This window comes from Rhinolophus hipposideros (genome assembly GCF_964194185.1).
Source record: "Rhinolophus hipposideros genome assembly, chromosome: 21".
NCBI lineage: Eukaryota > Metazoa > Chordata > Mammalia > Chiroptera > Rhinolophidae > Rhinolophus > Rhinolophus hipposideros.
Genome location: NC_138067.1, coordinates 45,694,178 through 45,719,147, shown reverse-complemented (window position 1 = coordinate 45,719,147; position 24,970 = coordinate 45,694,178). Strand labels below are relative to the sequence as shown.

The window sequence follows — 24,970 nt, the reverse complement described above, 5'->3', positions numbered from 1 at the left end:
CTACAAGCTGAGGTATTGGGCTCTCCTGACAGGGTGTCTCAGCTTCCCAACCTGTGTGCCAGAGATAACAGTGTCACTCTGAATGCTAGTGACTGAATTAGAGAGGGTGACATCGCTGGCACACAGCAAGTCTCTACAAATGGTAGTCACGAGGGCCTCTCCTACAGCAAGTACTTTACAGCAAGGAAAACACGCATCTGGCAGCTACTGTCATCCAATTCACCCCATCTCAGTGTGACTGTGGCCTTCCCAATTCCATCTTGTGTTGCTTTGGAGGTTTTGTGGAATGGATCTGGGTTACTCTGTGTGTGTGTGTGTGTGTGTGTGTGTGTGAGAGAGAGAGAGAGAGAGAGAGAGAGAGAGGCTATATCTAGACCCCACCCATGTTTACCACTATACCAGTGAATGAATCCTCTCCAGGATTTTTGTCTGAATAATGAGACAGTACATACCCTGGGTCAGATCAAATCCAGCCTTCCGTTTACTGGAATTGAATGACCTTAGCAAGTAGAAAATTCATTCGGCCTCATTTTCTATCCATGTAAAATAGGGTAAGGATATTCTTTGACACGACCATTAACTTACATGAAAGTCCTACACCTAGCCCTAAGGACCAACATATAGATGGTCATCAATAAATTGTATCTACTGGGTTTTCTCTGAATGGACTGTTAGCCACTTATTAGGAAGTGGGTTACAAATACAAAAATTGGTAGCTCGGCTCTAATCTCACTCTTTATTTCTATTTTCCTAATCACTTTCACCTCTCATACTTCTCATTTTGTTTTCCACCTGTTGTAACTAGATCCTTCCAAGTCCATTTTTCTTCCCCTTTTATCACCTTTAAGTCAACCCTCTTTAGATTATTTCCAGCACTCTTGAAGCCAGGGGCTTTCTCAAAATCACTGCCATGACTACAAGTAGCAAGTCTGATTATGCCTAACTCGCCAGCCTTTGACCCATTCTTCACAATTCCACTTACAAATTTTTTCATATTTATTTCTGACTGATGCTTGCCTCTATGGTACTTGCCATACTCAAGTTTTCTTTTCCCTCTTGTCCCTGTTGTCAGCTTAAATTATTTTCATAAGGAGAAACCCATGAAGCACCAAGCTCCTGGGGGGAAAGCAAACCCAGTGGACATGATGGGTTCTATTGCAGAAAATTTTACCCTGTAGCAAAACCAAGTGGATGAGACAGGATCCCTACAATGTAGAGTGCGGGGTCAACTCCCACATGTCCCACTAACCAGCTGTGTAACTTTGAGCAGGACCCTTGAACTCTCTGGGTTCCATTGTTATCACCTGCTAAGCAAGAATAATAATTACTGTGTGTCCTTTGTTGAATTAACTGGGGATTTAATAAATCAATGTATGTATTTAAAACCATGAGAGCAGTACCTTGCACAGAGCCAAACCTCAGTACATTTTCACGATCTGTATCCTTATTTTTCTGGTCCACAGTGGGATGTGACGTAGCAGGCCCATGTGTGACCTTTACAGCAGGAAACACTAACTCACCCAGCCCTGATTTGATCGGTGACCTGGTTGTGTTATCCTTTCATGTTCTAGAGACTCTGACCCAGGCTGTACCTTTGGTGCTGGAGAAAAGGAGGGCGATCATGTTGACTAAGGTCAGTGTGAGAGGTGTGTGTTTGTGTTTTTTTAATGCAGGAGCTCGGCAATGCTGTCTTTAGGTCTCACAGCTCTTTCTGAAGCCAACATTGTTACTCCACAGAAAATTCTCAGATAAGCAGGTGGGTCTCATTAACTTGTTCTGAAGGAGAAACATGAGCAAGAAGACATAAACAGATCACAAAATGCAGAGATATGTGTGGTAATAAAGCCAATTTGCTGGTAGATCGAATTAGTCGCAGACTGGAGCCAGATCTTTGACTTCTATTCTTCAGGGCCAACTGCTTTCTTTACCTTTGGGGGCACAATTTCCCCTTACTCAGTATGTCTTTCATGACATTCCAACAATACTATCATTATATATTGATGTAAGATCTTATTCTTATATATGACTTTCTTTGTTCCCTGGTATACCATATTCACATTAAAATGGCAAAAGGAGAATCTTGGAGGTATTTGCTACTTAACTGTTTCTGAAAAACATCCTTGTTTCTTGGTAAAGATGGTATCAAATTCACCTCCATGGTTATTTTAAGCTCTTATTGTGTGCATGATGTGTGTGTGTGTGTGTACATTTTGCCTATAAAAAAATTGATGAAAACTATTTGCGGTCATATATCTTGCCTCCTATGGGGCTATGCATGACAGTGATGCCTCTAGAAATGTGACTGACAGCCACAGGGGGATGGTTGAAGAGTACAGATGAGGTTCAGTCAGTTACCATCATTTCAAAAGTATTTGCTGACCATGTCCTCTGTGCCAGCTACTCTGCGAAGTGCTGGGTAGGTAGAGATAGCAGAATATGTCTCCTGATGATACTGAATTTGAGCTCAAGGGGTTAAACACAAATTAACTACACATCTTATATAAATAGCAGGAAAAGACCTGAAGGAAAGCTAAAGAAATTTTGCTCCAAGAGAAAATAACTGGTAATACCTAATGAAGGGTTAGAGATGGACTCTCAGACAGAGTGACATTAGCTGAGACCAAAATAGTGACTAAGAGTAATGCTGGTACATAGACTGTGGAAAATGCTGCAGCAAAAAAAGAGACTGTTAGATGTCCTTGAAGTGGGAATGACTTTGAAAGCTCAAGTTACCAAGAGGGAAACTGTAACCGGGGTGTATTGGGTTAGTAGGTGATGAAGCTGAGGTGGTAGGGCTGTGTGAAGGATTTTGTCTTTTGTTCTAAATACAATAGGAAGCTATTGAAATCTTTCCTATGTTTTTCAAAAGTTTATTTCTAAAAATTGTAACTTTTGATTGCTTTTGTAAATAGGGTTGTCTTTTCCTATTTTCCTCATTATATAGTCTAACATTATTACTTGTGTATGTAAGTTTTGTATGTTAACTTTATAGCTTGCTACTTTCCTAAATTCTTTTATTGAGTTAGTTTTAACATTGTTTCTCTAAAGATTTCTTGCTATATTATCCTATCATCTGCAAATACAATTTTACTTTTAAGACTTGTATGGTATTTATTTTCTCATATAATTATGTTGATCCATACTTCCAGAACAATATTAATTATTATTTGAAACAGTGGTCCTCCTTGCTTTATTCCTGCAATATTTCCCCGTAAGCAAAGTGCTAGTATATAAATACATGCTAAGGAAGTGTCCATAAATTCCTATATCCTTGAGTGGTTTAAAAAAAATCATATTGTTGATTTTTCTCAGAGGCTTTTATAGCATCACTGGAGACAGTTATATGAATTTTTTCCTTAGATATATCATGTGCATTTTATAATATCAAGATATATATGGTGAATTTTCTTAATAAAATTTCTATTCTTGCGTTCCTAGTATATGTCTCACATGGCCATGTATTCTTTTCCTAATACCTTGTTTCCAGTATGATTTTGTCCTTGGCCCATGTTTTATGAGGAAGAATGCTTTAACTTTCTAAACGTAAGTAGCACATTTAATCCTGTACTTATTACTACTTGCTAAAACAATGTGTGTGTGATTACTAAGACACACACACATTCTGTAGAACGCAAGAATAGAAATTTTAAGAACAAGAAGGATATTGTGGACGAATGCACACCTGAGATACATTGTTATCTCATGGAAGAGAGGAGTAAGGCTGGAAATGAGAGTTGGGGGACACAGATAAATTTTTTCCTCTATAGATCTTTATATTATTTTATTCCCTGTGGTATACATGTATTAATCTAATAATTTGGAAGAACAATTTACTTAGTAAAAGTTTCTATATATTATCACAGAATCACTAAGTGCTGGAGTCCCTGATACATGTTTCCACAATACCATTTATATCCTTAATTCGTGGAGTGATTTGTATTTTATTTATATCAGATTTTATATATGTGTCCCCCACACTAGTCTCTTAACTTTTAGGAACAGTGATGCAGGTCAATTAATCTTTGTATATCTGAGGACCAACAACCTGCTCTGGCATATAGTGGATGTTTAAGGACACCTTTTGAAATGCAAGATAGGGCTTTACCCTGGACTTTATGTCCTAAATGTGTACGCCAAAGGATTTGGGAAATAGACTAAATAATGAAGCATTTTGCATGGTTGTATGAGCATACACAGAAACACGACTGGATGGCTACTCTGAATGGCAATTTTGAGCTCACTGGTGTGGAATCCCCTCCCCAGAAATGTAATTTCTGTCCTCAAAAAGGGGAGTTACTGAAGGCCTGAGTCCCCATCAGAATTGGGGATATTGGAGCAAATCCGTGACTGGTCCCATCACACTGAATTCTAACTTCCTGAGCTTCAGACTCTTTCCTGCACTGTTTTTTTTTTTCTTCTCTCCCTCCAACCCCCCGTAATTCTATGAGAATGACTTTTGAAAACTTGTTCCTGAGGCTACTTTTCCTGGTCCAGACTGGGATCCAGGTGCTGGGGAATACCTTTCTTCTCTCAACCTACGGTTCCACATCCTGCACTGGCCATCCACTGAATCCCATACACTTGATTTCCACCAATATGGATACCTGTGGCCAACTTCTTGGTTCTTCTCTTAAGGGGATTCCCCGGATGATATTTATATGGGGAGTGACACACATTTTGGATAACACTGGGTGTAAACTTGTCTGTTATATCCACAGTGGCCCGAGGCCTTTATCTGTGTACCACTTGCCTCTTGAGCAATTTTCAGGCAATCACCAAGAGCCCTAGAACTGCTGGGTGGATGGGACCCAAAGACAGAGGTTGGAAGAACATCAGTTCTTCCTGCTTTTTATGTTGAATCTCCAACCTGCTGATAAACATCTTTGTTCCTATGAATTTAGAGGCTTGTCAGCATACTCACAATTTTACCAAAAAAAGGGATTATGAACTATGCTTTTCTAAAAATCCTACAACTTCTCTTGCTGCAAAATACATACTTCTAATGACTTTGTCAGATGTTGTGTTCATGGGACTCATGACTGGAGCCAGTGTTTACATAGTACTTCTTCTACTTGGACATCATGAGGGCATATTCACACCCTCAGAAATGCCCCTAGATTCTCCTCTGAGTCAAAAGCCATTCAAAGTGTCCTACTTCTATCAAGTACCTTCATTTTGTTTTACCTCACCAGTTCTATCTTTACACTTTATGGTGTTGTTTTTTTCAAATCTCACGTCTGGGTGCAGCACACTACCACGTTCCTGACAGCATGTTATTCCTCTCTCAGGCCCCTGATATTGTTGCTTTGAGATCCCCAAGCACCAAGATTCTGCTCTTAAATGGTGGAAAAACATCCCAAATTACTAGTCGTCCCATTTACAACAGTTTCTCTTTTCTCCAAAGTATCTAGTTATTCACTGATTCAGCAAGGATATATTGATGTCTAGAACATGACTGACATAAGAGTCAAAATACTGATGATGAAAAGATTTGTATGACATTGACTTAAACATGTAGAGGTTTTCAGCTTCACTCAGAAGGCAGACAATCCATAAACACAATACTACATAGGTGTTAGCAGTGTCTTGATGCTTTGTGATTTTCTTCTTGGAAATGTTTGATGGAAGCATGGAATTGAAGTTGATCAGAGATAATGTTGGGGAATATCAGAATTTTTAATGGTTTATTAGGGTAATTATTAAATTAGATGCAGTATTGTATATTGATAAACAGTAATGACTTTGTGTGCCAACAACATCTGTAACCCATGGAAAGTAACTTAATCACTATAGACTTAGGGTATTTACCTGTAAAATTCATAGATTATATCATATTAGTTTATTGTGCCAAAGTAAATGAGGTGATGAGGCAGGACTTCCAAAATGGCAGATTGAGGGCTTCTGTGAATCCACTCTTCCATGAATGTAACATAAATACTGGCAAAATTATCAAAGTCAACTTTTTTTTTTACCACTCCAGAAACGAACAAAAAGCATTTAGTCAAGAAAAAAGTTTGAACCTCAGTAAAAACTGTGGGCTATATGGAGTTTACACTTTGTTTACTCCCATCCCCTGTTCACCAGCTCTGAACTAGCCATGGAAAAATGGCAGCCTCACAACTGTAGTAGCCATGAAAACGTTTTATCAAAAACATTCGGTTTCAATTTTTTAACTCTGCAGTAGCCTAAGGTTGCAGTATGAATTGGTGTAAACAATAGCCCAGCCAAAAAAAAAATTTTTTTAAAGATTTTGTTGGGCAAGGAGAACAGGACTTTATTGGGGCGCAGTGTGTACTTCCAGGACTTTTTTTTTTCCAAGTCAAGTTGTTGTCCTTTCAATCTTAGTTGTGGAGGGTGCCATTCAGCTTCAAGTTGTTGTCTTTTCAGTCTTAGTTGTGAAGGGCACAGCTCAGCTCCAGGTCCAGTTGCCCTTGCTAGTTGCAGGGGGCGCAGCCCACCATCCCTTGCGGGAGTCGAACCAGCAACCTTGTAGTTGAGAGGATGCGCTCCAACCAACTGAAGCCATCTGGGAGCTCAGCAGCAACTCAGCTCAAGGTGCCATGTTCAATCTTAGTTGCAGGGGGCGCTGCCCACCATCCCTTACCGGACTCGAGGAATTAAACTGGCAACCTTGTGGTTGAGAGCCCATTGGCCCATGTGGGAATCGAACAGGCAGCCTTTGGAGTTAGGAACATAGAGCTCTAACCCCACGAGCCACTGGGCCGGCCCCAAAATGTTTAAAAGGACTATCTGAAGAACAACATGTTTACAAGGAGCTATTGAACACATATTCCTGAGGATCTAGAAGGCCACACACATATACAGGAATGTTTACAAGCCCTGGAAAGACCTGAAGGGCACCAATAATTCACCTCTTGGTGACTCTGAAATCCTGCAGGAGGGGATGGCTAATGCAGACTTGTAAAGTCCCTGAGCATTGAAATATGGCCTCAACACACACAAAGCAAGTACACTTGACAAAGGGTAGAAGGCTTACTGACTCAAGGTGACTAAGAAAATTTCTGATCAATGATGAGCTAACCAAGCAGAGACTTCAGTGACCACACACTACAGGGAAAAGACTATACAGATTTAGTTCAGAATGTCACTAAACAAACTGCAACAGCAACAAACCCTGAGGAGAGGGGGAATCTGATATCCTAAATTGCAACATTATATTATCTGAAATATCTAGTCTCAACAAAAATTTGCGATACAGAAAGAATCAGAAGAGTTTGGCTCATACGCAGGAAAAAAGCAGTTCATAAAAACTGGCCTTTAGGGGTCTCACATGTCATCCTTACTACACAAAGATTTTAAATCAGCTATCATGAGTATGTTAAGGAAGTAAAATACGCCATCTTTAAAGAACTAAAGGAAAGTATGATAGTGTTTCACCAAAGGAACTTGTGACAGGGGCCAACCTTATTAAACTGGTGTACCTACTTGACTGGTCAGTGTACTCAGAGCTTGTTTGTGGGGATGTTGAGGCAGTGGAAAAATAGGAAGATTTAAAAATTTACAATAATTAAACAAAACTATTAGAATTAATAAGTTTATCCAGTTTGCTTGATATAATATCAATATATGTCAATTGTATTTCTACCACCAACAAAGAGTGAAACAATGGAATTATAAAATACCATTTACAAGAGCATTAAAAAGTCAAATATCATGAAATGAATGTAATAAAAATGTACAAGACTTCTATAAGAAACATCAACTTTATTCAGACACATTAAATAAGACCTAAATAAATGAAGTGATACACAGTGTTCATGGATTTTAAGACTTCTTATTGTAAAGATATCATTACTCACAATGATTTATAGATTCAGTGCAGTCACAATACAGATTTCAGCTACTTTTTTTGGAGGGGTGGTAGTTGACAAGGTGAGTTAAAACTTTATTTGAAAATATAAAGGGCCAAGAGAACAAAGTCACTCTTATAGAAAAAGGATATAATCTGCTTTATCAGATTATAAAATTTAGGAAGCTCACGTAGTTTAAACAGTATTGCCCCAGGAATAAACAACAGATCAATGGAACCTAATAACGCGCTTTAGATCGGAGCCATACAGATAAGGACACTTGATTTGTGATAGAAATGGCACTACCAAGCAATGGAGAAGAGATTGACTTAAAATAACGCTGCTAGGATAATTATTTATGTGGAAGGGGAAAAGCTGACCTTTGTATCACAGTACTCAACAGAAACAAATGAGCCGGCAGATTGTGACTGTTCAGGATACACAAGATCCTTCTTTGATGTGTCTCAGTTCATCTTGTACTACGACACGCAAAATTCTGTTGTGGCATACGGTTGCCATTGTCTACTCCAAAAGCATTTTTGCCCCCGTCTTTAACCCCTCACTGTTTCTCATCAGAGGTACACATCCAGAGCATTCTCCTCCTACCTCCCTGTTCCTCCAGATTCAGTTCTAGTCTCCTAATCTCCATTTTCTCAAACACGTTACTGGCATTCTCGCTCTGAAAGTTCCCCGATTCTCCGCCCCAAACCCGCTCTTCGTAGTGCAGACCCAAACGTTTCCAACATGGCCGCATCTCTCCTGCGGGGTCAGAAGGGCAATGTGAAGGTGCGGGCGCGGTCCTTGTCAGTTCAGGCCTGGCCTGGGATTGATTTAGCTCTCGGGTCCGATCAAAGACTTAGGGCGAGAATGCTGAAATGCTAAGCATGCTTTGACGGTACTGACAGTCAATGTGAAAGTGGAAGGACCAGAGATGAGAAGTCTTGAAAATAAGAGAAAAGATCAATTGAACTTGAGGTTTTCCATCCTGGTCGGCGGATCCGGTAACCTAGATTGGCCATCTCGCTCTCCGTAGGGCGCGAACCCAAGATGGCGGCATGCGATCGAGGAAGGCTGCACCCAACCCAACGTAAGGAAAACGGCCCGGCCATATTGCCTAGCGGTGATTCCAACAGGGACCGGAATCCCCGATTGTAGATAAATCGCTCACTTTCAAAGTGCTACTGAGTCTGCGTAGTAGTCCGAGAGGCGGACCAGCCAAACGGTAGCGGAAGTGGAAGCGGCGTACTGAAGCGTGGCTTCCTAGGAAGGTCGCGATTCGTATTTGAAATTAAGTTAGATTTCTGCGAGAGGCTTTAAGAATCTGGCGCTGTGGGAATTCCGTGACGTAAGACGTGGTTTGTGGTGGGTACTCGTGGGGGGCGGCGTGGTGGCTCTTGTTTAAGGCGGCTTCGTAGTTGTGGGGGGAGTCGTGGCATCAGTGTTTAGGGGAGTGGGCTTAGGAAGAAACCATTCCTTTTCACAGTAACAGGGTGACTCCGGGTCGCGCCCCAGGCAATGAGGGAAGCGTTGGGAGAGCCACGGACCGAGGGGCCCGTGGGTATGGTCGGTGAGGATAGGAATTGGGGGTTAACCCGGGATTCCCGTGGCCCGAGTTTGAGCATCCGAGGGGCCCGTGGTCCACGTGAAAATGGTGTCTGGCGAGCTGTGACTGGGGGGCAGAGCTATGTGTGTGGGGGAGCAATCAGTATGCTTGGAAGAGGTTGGTGCGGTTGGAAACGTTAAGGAGGCCTCAAGTGCACAGAGATTTGGGTGTGTGTTAAGCCTTGGGGTATTATTTCCCCTAGCGTTTTATACTAAAGAATTTCAAGCATACAGAAAAGAAAGAATACCAAATGATCACCTGTAAACCCGCAGATCCATGAATTGTTAAAGGAATACCATAAACATTTTGTGTGTGTCTGTCCACCAGTATACACGTGTGTTTGTATGCACTTGAAGTCATGTTAGTTCTGGCATTTTATGTCAGTTCTTCCACGTGTGTGACTTTAGGTAAGGTACCAAGTTCTGTAAGTCTCAGTTTTGCCGTTCAAACAAATTGATATCTACCTCACAGGTCGTTAGGAGGGTCATACCTCATCTAACCCTAGTTACCCCACAAAAGCCCCATTTCCAACTATCATCATATTGAGGAGTAGTGTTGCAGCATACGAATTTGGGGGACACAGTATTAAATCTATACATATATATACATATATATATATACATATATATATATACATATATAAATCAAGTACATGTAAGTACTTGACAAAAGGTAGCCATTATTCAACTGTGTGCCTTTCTTTTTTTTAAATTTATTGGGGTGACAGTTGTTAGTGAAATTACGTAGATTTCAGGTGTACAATTCTGTATTACATCATCTGTAAATCCCATTGTGTGTTCACCACCCAGAGACAGTTCTCCCATCACCATATATTTGATCCCCGTTACGCTCATTTTCCACCCCCCAACTGTGTGCCTTTCTAATGGGTTTTTCTATTTAAAACAATTCTATTAACTTACTTATATTATATGTCATCTATATGAGTTTCTGTTTGATATTAAATGGAGATCTTTTAATTTTTATCACAATATCATTGTATGCTTATGTCAATAAAAAGCAGATAAAAATCACCCTCAAGTTACGATCTAGAAGCTATCTGTAATGTTCTGAAATGTATTTTTAAACTGAATTACATATTGTGGATATTTTTCTTTTTTTATTTATAAAAGTCGATCAGATTAAATGCATATTTCAAAGTCTTCTGATTTAGTTTTACCAAACTTCCCCAATAATATTCTATATATAATGCTTCCACACAGTGTGCCAGGTTTTTCTACATCTTTATCAACAGTGGGTATATCATCCTTCTATTCTTTTCTACCATGATAGCCCAATTTAGAAAATGTGGTTAGCCTTGGCTTTTCTTTTTAATTTTAATAGAGGTCATGTTTGATTATTTGAAAATGCAAAAGTTCTCCATCCTTGTTCCATGTTCTTAATCCCTCCACTTTACTGTCCCAAAGTTTGAAACAACTGTTCACAAATTAGTATGTATTATTCCGTTGACTTTTATTTTATCCCATATGTACGGATACTTTAAGAGTACACTCTTTAGTTCTTCTTTGTAAGTTTTACAAGGATAAGGTGGTCTGCTGCTGCTTTTCTCGACTCATTACATGCCAGTGATTCATCCACGTTTTATGTTGGTTTGGTTTGTTAAAAAGAATTCCATTGCATAAATAACATAACTCACACATGCATTTTTCTGCTGTTGGACATTTGCATTGTTTTGGCTACTACAAGTAGTGAAGTTCTAAACATTCTTATATGTCTCCCAGTCAATGTGAGAATTCGTCTAGTCTAGGGTGTATACCAAGAAGTGGAATTTCTGATACAAAGAAGATTAATTTATCTAGAAGGAAAAGGCATATTGCCTTTGTACGACCTCATTCTTGCATCAGCAATATGTAAAAGTGCCTCTTGATCCATAGTCTTTCGAACACTCAGTATTTTCATTCTTGCTTGTTGATAATCTTTTGGGGATAAAAGGCATCTCATTGTGGTCTTTATATACACTGTTCTCATTACTGATCATCTTTTTATATGTTCCTTGGCCAATTTTAAACCTGAGAAGTTTGTCTTTGCTTTACTCATATTTAGAAAGTAGTCACATATTTGAAATGGTAGTCTTTTGTTAATTACTTTGTAGTAAACAATTGGCTGGCCTTTGTCCCCAGTTTCTTGGGAGGTAGCCTCCAAATCATTGGAATGTCCTGAGTCATAGAAATGTCTGTGTTATTTATGGTGGGCCCTGGTATTTTCTACTAACAAGGTGACTCATGGTGGGTCCCTAGATAGTTTATGCTAGTGAGATCACTCAGAATGGAGCTGCTTATGCCAGAAAGACCAACCATGTGATTAGAGCATTGGGGCTTTGAGCCAGGTAATAATACCAGCCCAACCTCCAGGAGGGTAGAGTTGCTGGAGGATGAGTCACGTGCCAATGATTATTTAATCATGCTTATTTCATGAAACCAATAAAAACGATAGATTCTGAAGCTCATGATTGGCGATACTCTGCATATTGTTACACACAGATATACTGGATGAGTAATGTGTCCTGAGTCTAAGTGGAAAGTGGTGGAAGCTTCTGATTTGGGACCTTCCCAAACCTCACTGTATTGTGTCCTTCCATTTGACTGGTTATGATCTGTATCCTTTTGCTATTATAAAACTGTAATTTTGGGCCCGTCCTGGTGGCTCAGGTGGTTGGAGCTCCATGCTCCTAATGCCGAAGGCTACCGGTTTGATTCCCACATGGGCCAGTGGGCTCTCAACCACAAGGTTGCTGGTTCGACTCCTGCAAGGGATGGTGGGCTGTGCCCCCTGCAACTAGCAACCGCAACTGGACCTGGAGCTGAGCGGCGCCCTCTACAGCTAAGACTGAAAGGACAACAACTTGAAGATGAATGGCACCCTCCACAACTAGGATTGAAAGGACAACAATGTGACTTGGAAAAAATCCTGGATTGTTCCCCCAATAAAGTCCTATTCCCCTTCCCCAATAAAAAAATAAAAATAAATAAATAAATAAATAAAAAACTGTAATTTTGTACATTCCCCCTCCTCCCAGGTACTTAATACGTTTTGTTGGTAAAGTGTTTTTTTTTCTTCTTTTAAATCTTTATGTTGTTTGAATATGAAATTGCAGTTAATGTTTATATTGATCTTAAAACAGTTACATAATGACAGTTTTGTTTCTTCATTTCCAATTTTCATTCCTTGGATTTATTTTGTGCATTTTACTGCTCAGCGTTTGATCTGGGGTATGTTTTTGGGTAAAGGTTTTGAGAATGGTTATCATTTTCATGTTCTTAGGTTTAAAGAAATACTGTGGATTTTTTTGTAGACACTATCAAGTTAACAAAGTTCTTGTCTATTTCTAGTTTAGTAAGATTTTTTAAATTTGTGAGTGGCTATGTTATTTTATTGTCTTTTCATCTGTTGAGATAGTTACATGGTTCTTATTACACTGACCTTGCATTCCTGAAATAAAGTCAACTGCACATTGTGTAATTCTTCTTATATATCAATGGATATAGTTTCCTAATATTTTATTTAGCTTTTTATAGCTAAGTTCATAGATGAGATTGGCCTATCATGTTCTTTCTTACATTGTCCCTGAACTCTAGAACTTTTCTTCGGTTCCCTTGCTTGTGTATCTGGTAATTTTTGATTGGATGTCAAATATTGACAGTTTTATATTGCAGGAGTTTGTTTTATTCTTTTAATTAACTTTAGGGTTTGCTCTGGGCTGTAGTTACTTTGAAACAGTTTGATTTTTTTGGAGGCTTTCTTTCAGCTGTGTGAGATGAGACCAAACAGTCTTTAGGATTATTCTGTCCATGTTATTGAGACAGTACTCTGCTGAGAACTCTATTTGACGTCTCTGCAAGGTCTTTTCCACCCTGGCTAGTGGGAACACAGACAATTTCTGATCTTGTGTGAACTCCAAGAGTTTTTGCACCTGCTCTGTTCCAGTGGACTTAGTACTTTTCTCACAGTTCATCAGTTATTACCCAGAGACTCAAGGGAACTAACCCTCTGCACAATTGTAGAGTGAGTTTTCTTTCTCTCTCTTTCTCTCCCCCCATCCCTTTCCTGCCTGGCAAGCTTGCCACCTTTGCTTCCTCAGACTTTGGATTATGTGTTATTAACTCAGCAAGACTGCCAGACTCTTTTTGGGCTCCTTCTTCCTGTGCTGTGGCCTGGAAAGTATCTCCATGCAGTGAGCTGCAGCATGCCAAGGGTCTTGCCTTTTTTATTTCTCCTCTTTCCTGATTTCTGTGTCTCAAAATAGGTGTTCTAGATATCCTCCCCATTTTTTAAAAGTTGGTTAAGATGAAGGCTAATTCTGGTAATTCTCCCTGGAATCAAAGGATTTATTGATTATGAGGGTTTGTGTTTTATCCTTGCTCCATGAGTTACTAGTTATGTGGCTTTTAGCCAGGTGCTTGGCCTTTCCTTTCTTGGTTTTCTCTGAAATGGAATAAGTATAGTTTTTAACTCAAAGAGTTATTATAAAGGTTAAGTGAGAAAAGAACATGCTTAAAACAGTTCCTTGAATATATAGGAACTTGATTTTATTATTATTTTCACGCCAAAGTCTTTCCTTAAATCTGTAGATGCTGACTTCTATGATGAGGCAGCTCCTGGAAAGGAAGGAAAAACTCAATCTCAAGTCCAGCAGTTAATCCTTGCTGAGGATACCCTTGATGAGACACCATTATCAGGATTTTAGGGCAGATCCTAAAAGTGGTGGCCATTTCCTGAAAGCTGCTGAAAATGACCACGTCCCAGGTGAGCTGTTTCCCAGTTTATTATCCAGTAGATTTTATAAATCCTGAAGTTTATAAAAATGTATCTAATCAAAGAGAAATACATACACAGAGGGTGCCAAAAAATGTGTACACATTTTAAGAAAGGAAAAAACTGTATTAAAATTGTAATACAATGAATGACGCTAGCATTCATTTGATTAACGCCATCTTTTGAGCGAACATCATATTACACATTGCTACCATAATTCAACTTCAAAAAGTGATACATAGAACAACTCTTAAAATGTGTACATTTTTTTGGCACCCCCGGTATATACATATGTGTGAGTGTGTGTGTCTCTGTGTGTACATATACATATACATAGATACACACACGCACACACACACACATATTGTGGCTAGAAGGGATGTTCTTAGACTGAGAGAATAAATGATTCAGACTAGTCATCAGGAAGGGAGCTTTATCTGCCTGTCATAGGGTCCTGCAAGGTGCTAATAATGAGAACATTGCCGCTGTGCAGCAGGAGCCAGAACTGAGTTACAAACATTTCTATGGTAACACTGGAAACCATCACAAAACAAATAAAAACATGTTACAAGATTTGTATGTAAGAAGGAAGCCCATGAATTTGTTGAGATCTGTAAATATTTCCTGGACATTCAGTGTGAAGAAATGTCTTTGATGGGTCTTCTTCTTCTGGTATTTTTTTTTTCCTTTAAGATTTTATTGGGGAAGGGGACCAGGACTTTATTGGGGAACAGTGTGTACTTCCAGGACTTTTTTTCCAAGTCAAGTTGTTGTTTTTTCAATCTTAGTTGTGAAGGGTGCCTGTCGTGTGGGAGACCCTGCTCGCTGCACCATTTGTCGTGCGGAGCGGCCTGCGGGGCCTCTGGTCCCACTCCCCACATAAGAACGCAGGATATGGCTAGGCCAAAAAGGAACACCTACGGAGCCATAGATAGGGGAGTCATACCACTATTCTCTCTGGTGGCCAGCCGAGACACACACAGTAGTAGCCACACGATCCGCAGTCTGCCATTCACTCCTCTGCCTGCCAACCAACCAACTAATCAACACAGCCCCGCAGTTACATCAGTAGCCAATTGGCTAACCAGTTACAGCTGATGGCCAACCAATCACAGTTGATGGTCATTCACTACCCAAGCCAGCACCTCCCCACGCGAGGTCGAATGCCTGGAAACTGCTCCCTGGGACTCTGTCCCCACAGTGCATTCAGCTTCAAGTTGTTTTCCTTTCAGTCTTAGTTGTGGAGGGCACAGCTCAGGTCCAGGTCCAATTGCCGTTGCTAGTTGCAGGGGCACAGCCCACCATCCCTTGCGGGAGTCGAACTGGCAACCTTGTGGTTGAGAGGATGCGCTCCAACCAACTGAGCCATCCGGGAGATCAGCAGCAGCTCAGCTCAAGATGCCATGTTCAATCTTAGTTGCAGGGGGCAGAGCCGACCATCCCTTGCGGGATTCGAGGAATAGAACTGTCAACCTTGTGGTTGAGAGCCCACTGGCCCATGTGGGAATCTAACTGGCAGCCTTCGGAGTGAGGAGCATGGAGCTCTAACCACCTGAGCGACTGGGCTGGCCCCATCTTCTGGTATTGTTTTGATGTTGAGGTTATGGACCCAGTGAACAATCATCTTAAGGAAATATGGGAGATATAAAAGGCACAGATAGAAAACTTTAAAAATCTCTTCTTACTTGTGAAAAGAAGATAATAGTGCTTACATAAAGGTTACTGTGCAGATCATTGTGTTAATATATGTAAAATATTTAGAATGATAACATTAAGAGCTCTGTCTTTGCTTTTGTATCATAATTTAATATGATACAATCATATTTCTGAAAGTCGTAGACAATTTCTAAAAGGCCATTCTTTTCAAACATACTTTTGTATCTGAAAAACACCACAGTGGCTACTAAGTGTCTGGAGGAAATGTATACACTTGCTCCAAAACCTGTACCTGCCTGTCAGCTGGGCATCTGTTCTCTTCAGCCTCTTCTTCTTTCTCACTGAACTGTTTTGCAGTTCCTTGAACTCAAGTAGATCAGAAATTATTTGATACAGGACCATGCTTTATTTCCTTGTTTTGATTTTTTTTTTTTTTTTTTGGCAAAATGTATAGTAGGTAACACTCAATGCTTCTATGGTGGATTCTAGATGGGTTTTAGGTATTTTAAAATTTTAACATTTTACATTGGGTGAATGAATGAGGGAAGAAGTCAATGAAGAATACACAGAGAGGATAGTTTTAATGAATTTGCCAAAAAGTATAAATCAGAACTAGATACAGAGAAATATTTATTTATAAACATCCATAGTATAATCAAAATATCCAATAATTATTTTATATTTTATTTCATTATATTAACTTCAGACTAAAAAGGATTATGTTATAACAGGGCTTATTGTCATTCAAAGATGTGGCTCTGGATTTCACCTGGGAAGAGTGGCAGCTACTAGACACTGTTCAGAAGAACCTCTACCAGGATGTGATGTTGGAAAATTATAGAAACCTAATGTCATTGGGTAAAGATAACTTTCCTTAATACCTCCGCATAAGCCCATTAATTGCCTGTATTTTTTCCATTGCTACAGTCTATGGGTATTCTGATATCCTTAATGATTTTGGACTTGGACTTGTATAGGTGATAGAATTTATTTCCTTTATGATCAGACAGTGACGGTACTTACTTTTCATTTTCCAAATTCATTTTTCCAAATGAAAAGTTTCTATTTTGCTGAGATTTAAACTATACATTTCCTGAAACAGAACTTTTCCTCACAGGCCATAATACTGCTCAGGTTCTCTGTGATTACCCTTTGACAGGTTATCAAGCTACCAAGCCAGAAGCAGTGGTCCACTTAGAGAATGGAGAACAAGGAGCAATAGAGAGGGAATTTTTAACTCATTTTAGCCCAGGTGAGTGAAGCCAGTGTAATGGGAATTAGGGAAAGCAAAGTAACAATTGGTGTGGGACCTTTTTTCTAATAGTCTCTGAACCTTAGAGGTGACTTAGAGTAAGTAGAAAGAGTTCTTTTGTATGAATGTTGCCCGCTTCTCTTACCGCCCTTCCTTTTGTGAGTCTTTTTTCCTAGCCACCAAGGAGATGTACCTCCATTTATCTACCCTGAGTCAGACCTTTACTTATTTCATTTGGTCTTTCCTTTTTTGCTTAGTTGTTCTTTTGTTGCAGCTTTTGGACACATCCAGCCTCTTCTACCTCTTATCTGTATTCACCACATACCTCTTATAGTATGCTTTCATATATTCCTAGATTTGTTTCAAAGTTTGATGACACCCATGTCCTTCAGTTTGTTACCTATTACTGTTTTTATTGGATGCCTCAAACTTACATTGTGCACCTGCTGTATCACTTTCTTCACTCTTTTTTTTAAAAGTTTATTTACTTATTTATTTTTTTAAGGAGGGTACAGCTCACAGTGGCCCACGTGGGGCTGGAACCGGCAGCGTTGGTGTTACTAGCACCATGCTCTGCTGAACTGAGCTAACCGGCCACCCCCTCTTCATTTCATGATAATGGTAGGCTTCATTGATTTTTTTTTTACCCCCCTAGAAGTAATATGGCAAGTTTATGAAGATACTGAGAAGGATGAACCTCTGGAGAGAGATCATGAAAATAATGCATTGGGAAAAATATTTTTTTTCAGCAAAAAAATTGTTCCATTTATAGAAAACCACCACAAATGTGTTTCAAGAGGAATAAGTTTGAAACAAAATTTAGATTCAAATTTTCAGAGTGAAAACTACACAGAAATGAATTCTGATGAGTCAAATGGTCCTGGGAAATCATTTTTCCATTCTCTATATGAAACCTCCCATGCTCAAGCCCAGTACTATGAACATAACTTACATGTAAAGGCTTTCAGCCTGGTGACAAACCCTGAAAGGCATCACAGAATTCACACAGAAGGGAAACCTTATGAATGTAGTGAATGTCCAAAATCCTTCAGTTATAAGTCAAAGCTCATAATACACCAGAGAACTCATACAGGAGAGAAGCCATACAGGTGCAGTCAATGTCAGAAAGGTTTTAGTACAAAATGTTATCTCACTCTGCATCAGAGAATTCACACAGGAGAGAAACCCTATGAATGCAAAGAATGTGGAAAAGCTTACAGGGATAAGACAAAGCTGAGATTACATTACAAAACGCACACAGGAGAGAAACCATTTGAGTGTAGTGATTGTGGGAAAGGTTTTATGCAGAAGTCAAACCTGATTACCCATCAAAGAAGTCATACAGGAGATAAACCCTATGGATGTAAAGAATGTGGGAAGGCCTTCTGTGGCAAGTCTCAACTTGTTGTTCACCAGCGAATTCATGCAGGAGAAAAATCCTGTAAGTGCAGGAAATGTGGGAAAGCTTTCAATAAAAACTCCCACCTTTTAACACCTCAGAGAATGTGGAAAGGAGAGAAACCTTATGAATACATTGAATGTGGAAAAGATGTTGTACATGCGTCACAGCTCATTGTATACCAGGGAAATCATACAGGAAGAAAACCTTACGAGTGCAAGGAATGCGGGAAAGCCTTTACTAAAAAGTCACACTTCATAACACATCAGAGAAGTCATACGGGAGAGAAGCCTTATGAATGCACTGAGTGTGGAAAAGCTTTTACAGTCAAATCACATCTTATTGTTCATCAGAGAACTCACACAGGAGAGAAACCCTATGAATGCAGTGAGTGTAGAAAAGCTTTCATACGAAAGGCAATGCTCGTCCATCAGAGAATGCACACAGGAGAGAGACCCTTTGTCTGTCTTGAATGCCAAAAAGCCTTTAGCAGTATGTCAGTGCTCAGTAGACATCAGTTGATTCACACTGGAGAGAAACCCCATGGATGCAATGAATGTGGAAAAGCTTTCCTCCAGAAAAACCATCTTATTACCCACCAACGCTGCCATACTGGAGAGAAACCCTACGGATGCATTCCATGTGGTCAAATCTTTAACCAAAAGTCACAGCTCATTAGACATCAGAGACGTCACACAGGAGAGAAACCATATCAATGCATTCAATGTGGGAAGTCATTTTTTGAGAACTCATACCTCAGTGTCCATCAGAGAAGTCATGCAGGACAGAAACCTTATCAGTGTAGTGAATGTGGGAAAACTCTGTCAAGTTCTTTCTCACTTCACATGAAGAAATTTATATAGGAAAGAAGTCTCAGAAACACAGTGAGTGCTGGAAAGACTTTAGTGAGATGTCAGATCTCATTGAATATAAGAGAATTCACACAAGAGACAGTCCATGAATGTGGTTACACTTTTAATTTTAGGATACATTAATTTTAGCCTTTGTAAATTTCTGAAACTTACCCAGGAGAGAAATCTTTTAAATGCAGTGAATGTAGGAAGATTATTTGCCACCAACATAGCCTTATATTTCATTAGAGAAAGGCAATATGAATGAGTTGAAAAGATAAAATCATTTCTTGAGAAAAGAAATTCCATTATACATCACACAGAAATGAAACCTGTTGAGTGCAACAAATGTTCTTGATGGTTATCATAAGATAGTCAGTTTTCACTGAGGAAAACTCACAAATGTAAATCCTGGAGTACCTTCCATACGAATGAGTTTTCTTACCAAAGAATAGAGATGACTGAAGACTTGTAAAAAGGGATGCCTCTGGCCTAAAGTCAAAACTTACTGGGTGGGGCCAGCCCAGTGGCTGAGGCGGTTAGAGCTCCATGCTCCTAACTCCGGAGGCTGCCGGTTCGTTTCCCACTGGCTCAGTTGGTTGGAGGGCATCGTCTCAACCACAAGGTTGCCAGTTCGACCCCCGCAAGGGATAGTGGACTGCGCCCCCTGTAACTAGCAACGGTAACTGGACCTGGAGTTGAGCTGCGCCCTCCACAACTAAGACTGAAAGGAAAACAACTTGACTTGGAAAAAACTCCTGAAAGTACACACTGTTCCCCAATAAAAGTCCTCTTCCCCTCCCCCCAAAATAAACAAACAAAAAACAAACCAAAAAAACTTACTGTGCATCAGATAATATTTATTAAGGAGAATTAGTATAGTGTAATGTTGGTGGGAAAATTTATTTACACATAAACAACTTTATAATAAGAATTCTAATCTTGTCCAATTATCACACATTTATACAAAATATAGCAGATAGTATTGGTTTCATGTTTGAATATATTGTGTAGTCAAAGCAGTAAATTAAGACTGGTCCCAGATGTGTGTATTTGTTTTGAACCTGAATATTTTTATAGAACATGCATATAAGTTTCAGATTTTGTAGGATAATGAAAGTTGTGTACCATGAAATTCTTGTTCCAGTGTGTATGTATAGTATCCACCAAAAAAATGCCAACCTTGTAAATTTTTGCATATCATGTAAGTTGCAAGGGAAGTAATTAGACTTAAGATTAAACAAGACTGCAGCACCATTTATATTTTTGTTTTGCTGTTTACTGGTATATGCAAATAGAACTGGAGTTCTTTTCAGTCCTTTGAAATAACAAACTATTAAAAAACAAATTGTCTTCTGGTTGTCACTCACTCAAAAAAAAAATTAAAAATATGTAGATTTAAGAGTGATGAGTTATCACAGTTCTTTTCCCAACTGAGTTCAGAAAAACTGGAAGCAGCTATTATTTTCAAAGACATAAAGATTAAAAATGTCACTTTTGGTGATGGTATTGCTCATACAAGGACTGTGACTTAGAGCTGGGCCAGGTTTGCTTCCCACAACTTTAATAAAACCTAGTTGTTTTTTATTTTCCTAGGGTTTCCATAACAAAATACCATAAACGGAGTGGCTTAAAACAACAGAAAGTTCTGGAGGCTAGAAGTCCAAAATAAAGGTGTCATCAGGGCCATGTTCCCTCAGAAACCTGATGGGGAATCCTTCCTTGCCTCCCAGCTTTTGGTGATTTCCTGGTGATTTTTGGCATTCTTAGCTTGTAGCTGCCTAACTAAACTGTTGTCATCACATTCTCCCTCTCTGCCTCTGTGTCTTCACATGGTATCTTATAAAAAACACCAGAAATATTGGGTTAGGGACTCATCCTACACCAGTGTGATTTCGTTTTAACTAATTAACATCTGTAACTACTCTATTTGCAAATACAGTCACATTCTGAGGTATTGGAGGTTCGGACTTCAACATACATGTTTTTGGAGGGAGGTACACTGGTTCTGGTACCAATTCCAATGTCTTTGTGTGCGGGGGGGAGGTTTCACACATGAACATACAATTCTCAGACATCAGCAGGTCGTCCACGAATTCAGGTCATTTCCGACACTGTCTACCTGGAGATAGCATCAGATTCCACAGGGTTAGGATTCAGGCTTACAAAACTGCCCCCGCTTCAGGTGGCAGCCACAAGCCCAGGCTCTTACCCATGCTTCTCACCAGTGGCTATAAAGTGGAGGTTCCAAAAACCCACTCCAACTCAGAGTGCCAATCACAAGTCCAAGTTGTTACCTGTAATGGCTGTAAATCAGTTTCCCAGAACCCCCTCCTCTGATTCAATGATTTGCTAGAATGGCTCACAGAACTCAGAAACATGTCACTAGGTCACTGGTTTACTGTAAAAGGAACAGCCATGTGGAAGTGATGCGTAGGACAAGGTATATGGGAAGGGGCATGAAGCTTCCATGCCCTCTCAAGGTGCACCACTCTCCAATCTCCATGTATTTACCAACCTGGAAGCTTTCCGAACCCCATAGTGGGTATTTTTGAAGGCTTTGTTACATAAGCATGATTGGTTAGATCATTGGCCATTAACGATTGATTTAACTTCCAGCCCCTCTCCCCTCCTGAAGTTAGGGCGTGGGTGGAACTGAATGTTCCAACTTGAATCACATCGTTGGCTCCACTGGCAACAAGCTCCTGTCCTTAGGTGCTTCACAAAAGTTAACAACGACGAAAAACATCTTTATCACTCTCAATGCTTATGAAATTCCAGAGGATTGGGGAGTGTGAGTCAGGAATTGTGGATGAAGACCAAATACGTATTTCTGACAAATCGCACTGTCACAGAGGAACCCAATTCATCTATAACACTTGATAATTTGGATGTTTATAGAGATTGTCCCAGTTTCAGATAAATCACATATCTAGGCAGGTACTTGTGATGCCTCCAAAGTGGATACGAATAATAGCACGTAGGCCTCTGAGGCACACTCTGCATCCCATACAATGGTGTTTACCATCGTGCCAGATATGGGAAGAAATGTCATCCTGCCATCAAGCTAATGCAAATACAAAAGGATGTGAGCATAGGCAGCATATACAGAAACTATTGATAATTCACAGACATTGATACTGTACCCCTCCTTTGCAGAGGAGAAGGTGAGTGCACAGGAACGTGTTCTTCCCAATACAGTGGACGTAGTTGAAATATATTTAGTAAGCCTAGTTATAAACTTGTAGAGAAAATGTTTCAGCAAATTCAAAAAGGGGTGAAGGGAAGATGTTGAAGAAAATTTGCCTTCGTTGGTTGATGTGAACTTTTGTGTATTAGCTTTTATTTGTTCCTATATGTGAGGTGATTTCTGTGCTGTGATCAGGGGGTGAGTAAATTCTCCCTTTGGTCTCATTCTCCCGAGCAGGGAAGATATGATGTTGCTTTCTGGGTCTCCTTCTCTTGAGCAGGGGAGACATGAGATGAGGTTTTCGGTTTGGTCTTGTTTTCTCGAGCAGGGAGAAATGAGATGATGTTTGTTGTCCTGTCCGTGTTGTGAGGTCATGGTTACCTTAGGGTTAAAGAAATTCCTGATCAGGGGTTGAGAGAATTCCCTCTTTGTTCTATCTGTTTCGCCCACATCAGCAGATGAAGTGAAGAAGCAGCTAAGTTACATCAGGACGATGTGACAGGCATATTTCCAGGCTTTGGAAGACCTTGGGCTGACGGTCCCAAACAAGAACAGTAGATATTGCTTATCCAGATGAATTGGCCCTTTGGCCAGATGGGCAGCATTCATATCAGTAACTGCCAGACCCTCCCAGAACTGGCCATTCCCGGAGGGGGAGGCAGGAACAAGAAACTTGGCTCTAAGGTACATCTGAGAAAATATATAAGACAGACCTCAGTTGGCAGTGTTATTAATTATTAATTATTATTTCATCATTTGGTTATTTGTCCTTGGTGATTTCTCATCCTAATGTTTTGAAGACTTCCCGCAACATGCAGCTTACACCAGGTGATGTCCTGACTTTCAGCCGCAAACCTGGTGAGGTCTGGCTGGTTCCCGGCCTCTCCAGTGTTGGTCCCCACGGTTAGCCTTCTTGAGAACTTGTTAGTATCTAGAAAACTTGTGTGCAGCTTGCAGCTTACACATCAGAAGACGTCGTAACTTCTAACAACAACAACAGCAGCAACATTCTTCAGATTGTCAACACCTTGAAAACTTATATGCAGCTTGCAGTTTATAGCATCAGAAGACACCTTGACTTCTAATAACAACAAAGACCACAACAGCAGAAACATTCTTGGGAACTAGCAAGCAGCGGTGTGGGAGATGCCTGAGTTTCTCTCAGCTACAGACCTGGCAAGGTTTTGATTTATGACTTTTCCAGTACTGTTCTCCCCTAGTTTGGTGAGCTTTTGACATCTACTGTAATAGTTACTATCCTATGGAGCTTATTACTACTTTTGGATACTCCTTACTAATGATATTTGTGTAGTTAGCCAAGTGATTTTTGATCAAACGTACAGAATTGTACACCTGAAATCTATGTAATTTTACTAACAATTGTCACCCCAATAAACTTAAAATAGTAAACATGTGGTGGGATCTGTTAAACTTATAAGTATGTGTACTACTTTGACGTGAGATTGTTATCAATGTATATAGTTTAGTCTTAACCACCTTTACTTTCTGGCATTAGCACATTCTATTAATTGCCTTTGTCTTTTACATATTGCTAAATAAATTGAATAGATATTGATAAATAAATTCATTAGCCCCACTCTAGCCTATGTTCCTCCCCCCCCCATCATTACATAATTGGCGCAGCAAGCGGGGTGGCCTTCTTATTTCAAAAGTCCTTGGGGGCCCGGGGCCTCCTCCTACATCCTGAGATGGGAGGACACCCACTTCACGCTGTTAGTGAATGAATGGGCTTGTAGGACGGGCCTCTACTAAAATTAGGATGCTTTTTGCATCATGCCAAACCAGAAGATGTCCGGCAGACATTAATGATAGTCGTGGGAAAAGGAGGTAAAAAACAAAAATTCTTGGCTAGGTATGGATGGTGTTTGTTAACTACTTATTAAGTTTTTGGAACAAAACGCTGCCAGAGGCCGCCAAGGCCTATATCCTTTTGAAAAACGATTACTAGCTTGTTACTGGACTTTTTTGGATACTGTAGCTTTGACCTTAAACTACAAATTATACAGGTTGTTTACAGTTTTATCAGGTGTACTAAAATGCCACTTGTACACAGGTGGCAATAATGACATTACCAATAAATACAAATTTTGAAGCCAAATTGTAGGGAAGATGTTGAAGAAAATTTGCCTTCATTGGTTAATGTGAGTTTTTGTCACTGGTTTGCTTTTTGTTCCCTCACATGAGAGACCACATGTGAGGTAATGGTTAAGTTTTGTCTGTTGACTCCATTCTCTCATATAAGAGACTACGTGTAATTACCAATGAATACAAATTTTCCTCAACATCTTCCCTACAATTCGGCCTCAAGATTTGTATTTATTGGTAATAAGTCATTATTGTCACCCGTGTATGAGTGGCATTCCAGCACACCTGATAAAACTGTGAACAACCCGTATAATTTATAGTTTAAGGTCAAA

At 39.8% G+C, this 24,970-nt stretch overlaps 1 protein-coding gene across 1 annotated transcript; it reads left to right on the top strand.

Annotated features, from left to right (window-relative positions):
- Positions 1-17,595: 17,595 nt before the first annotated feature.
- On the top strand, positions 17,596-19,371 carry LOC308489732 (uncharacterized protein). The gene has a single exon (XM_081031282.1). The coding sequence runs from the start codon at positions 17,705-17,707 to the stop codon at positions 19,352-19,354; it is 1,650 nt and encodes a 549-aa protein (XP_080887408.1). The 5' UTR covers positions 17,596-17,704; the 3' UTR covers positions 19,355-19,371.
- Positions 19,372-24,970: the final 5,599 nt, after the last annotated feature.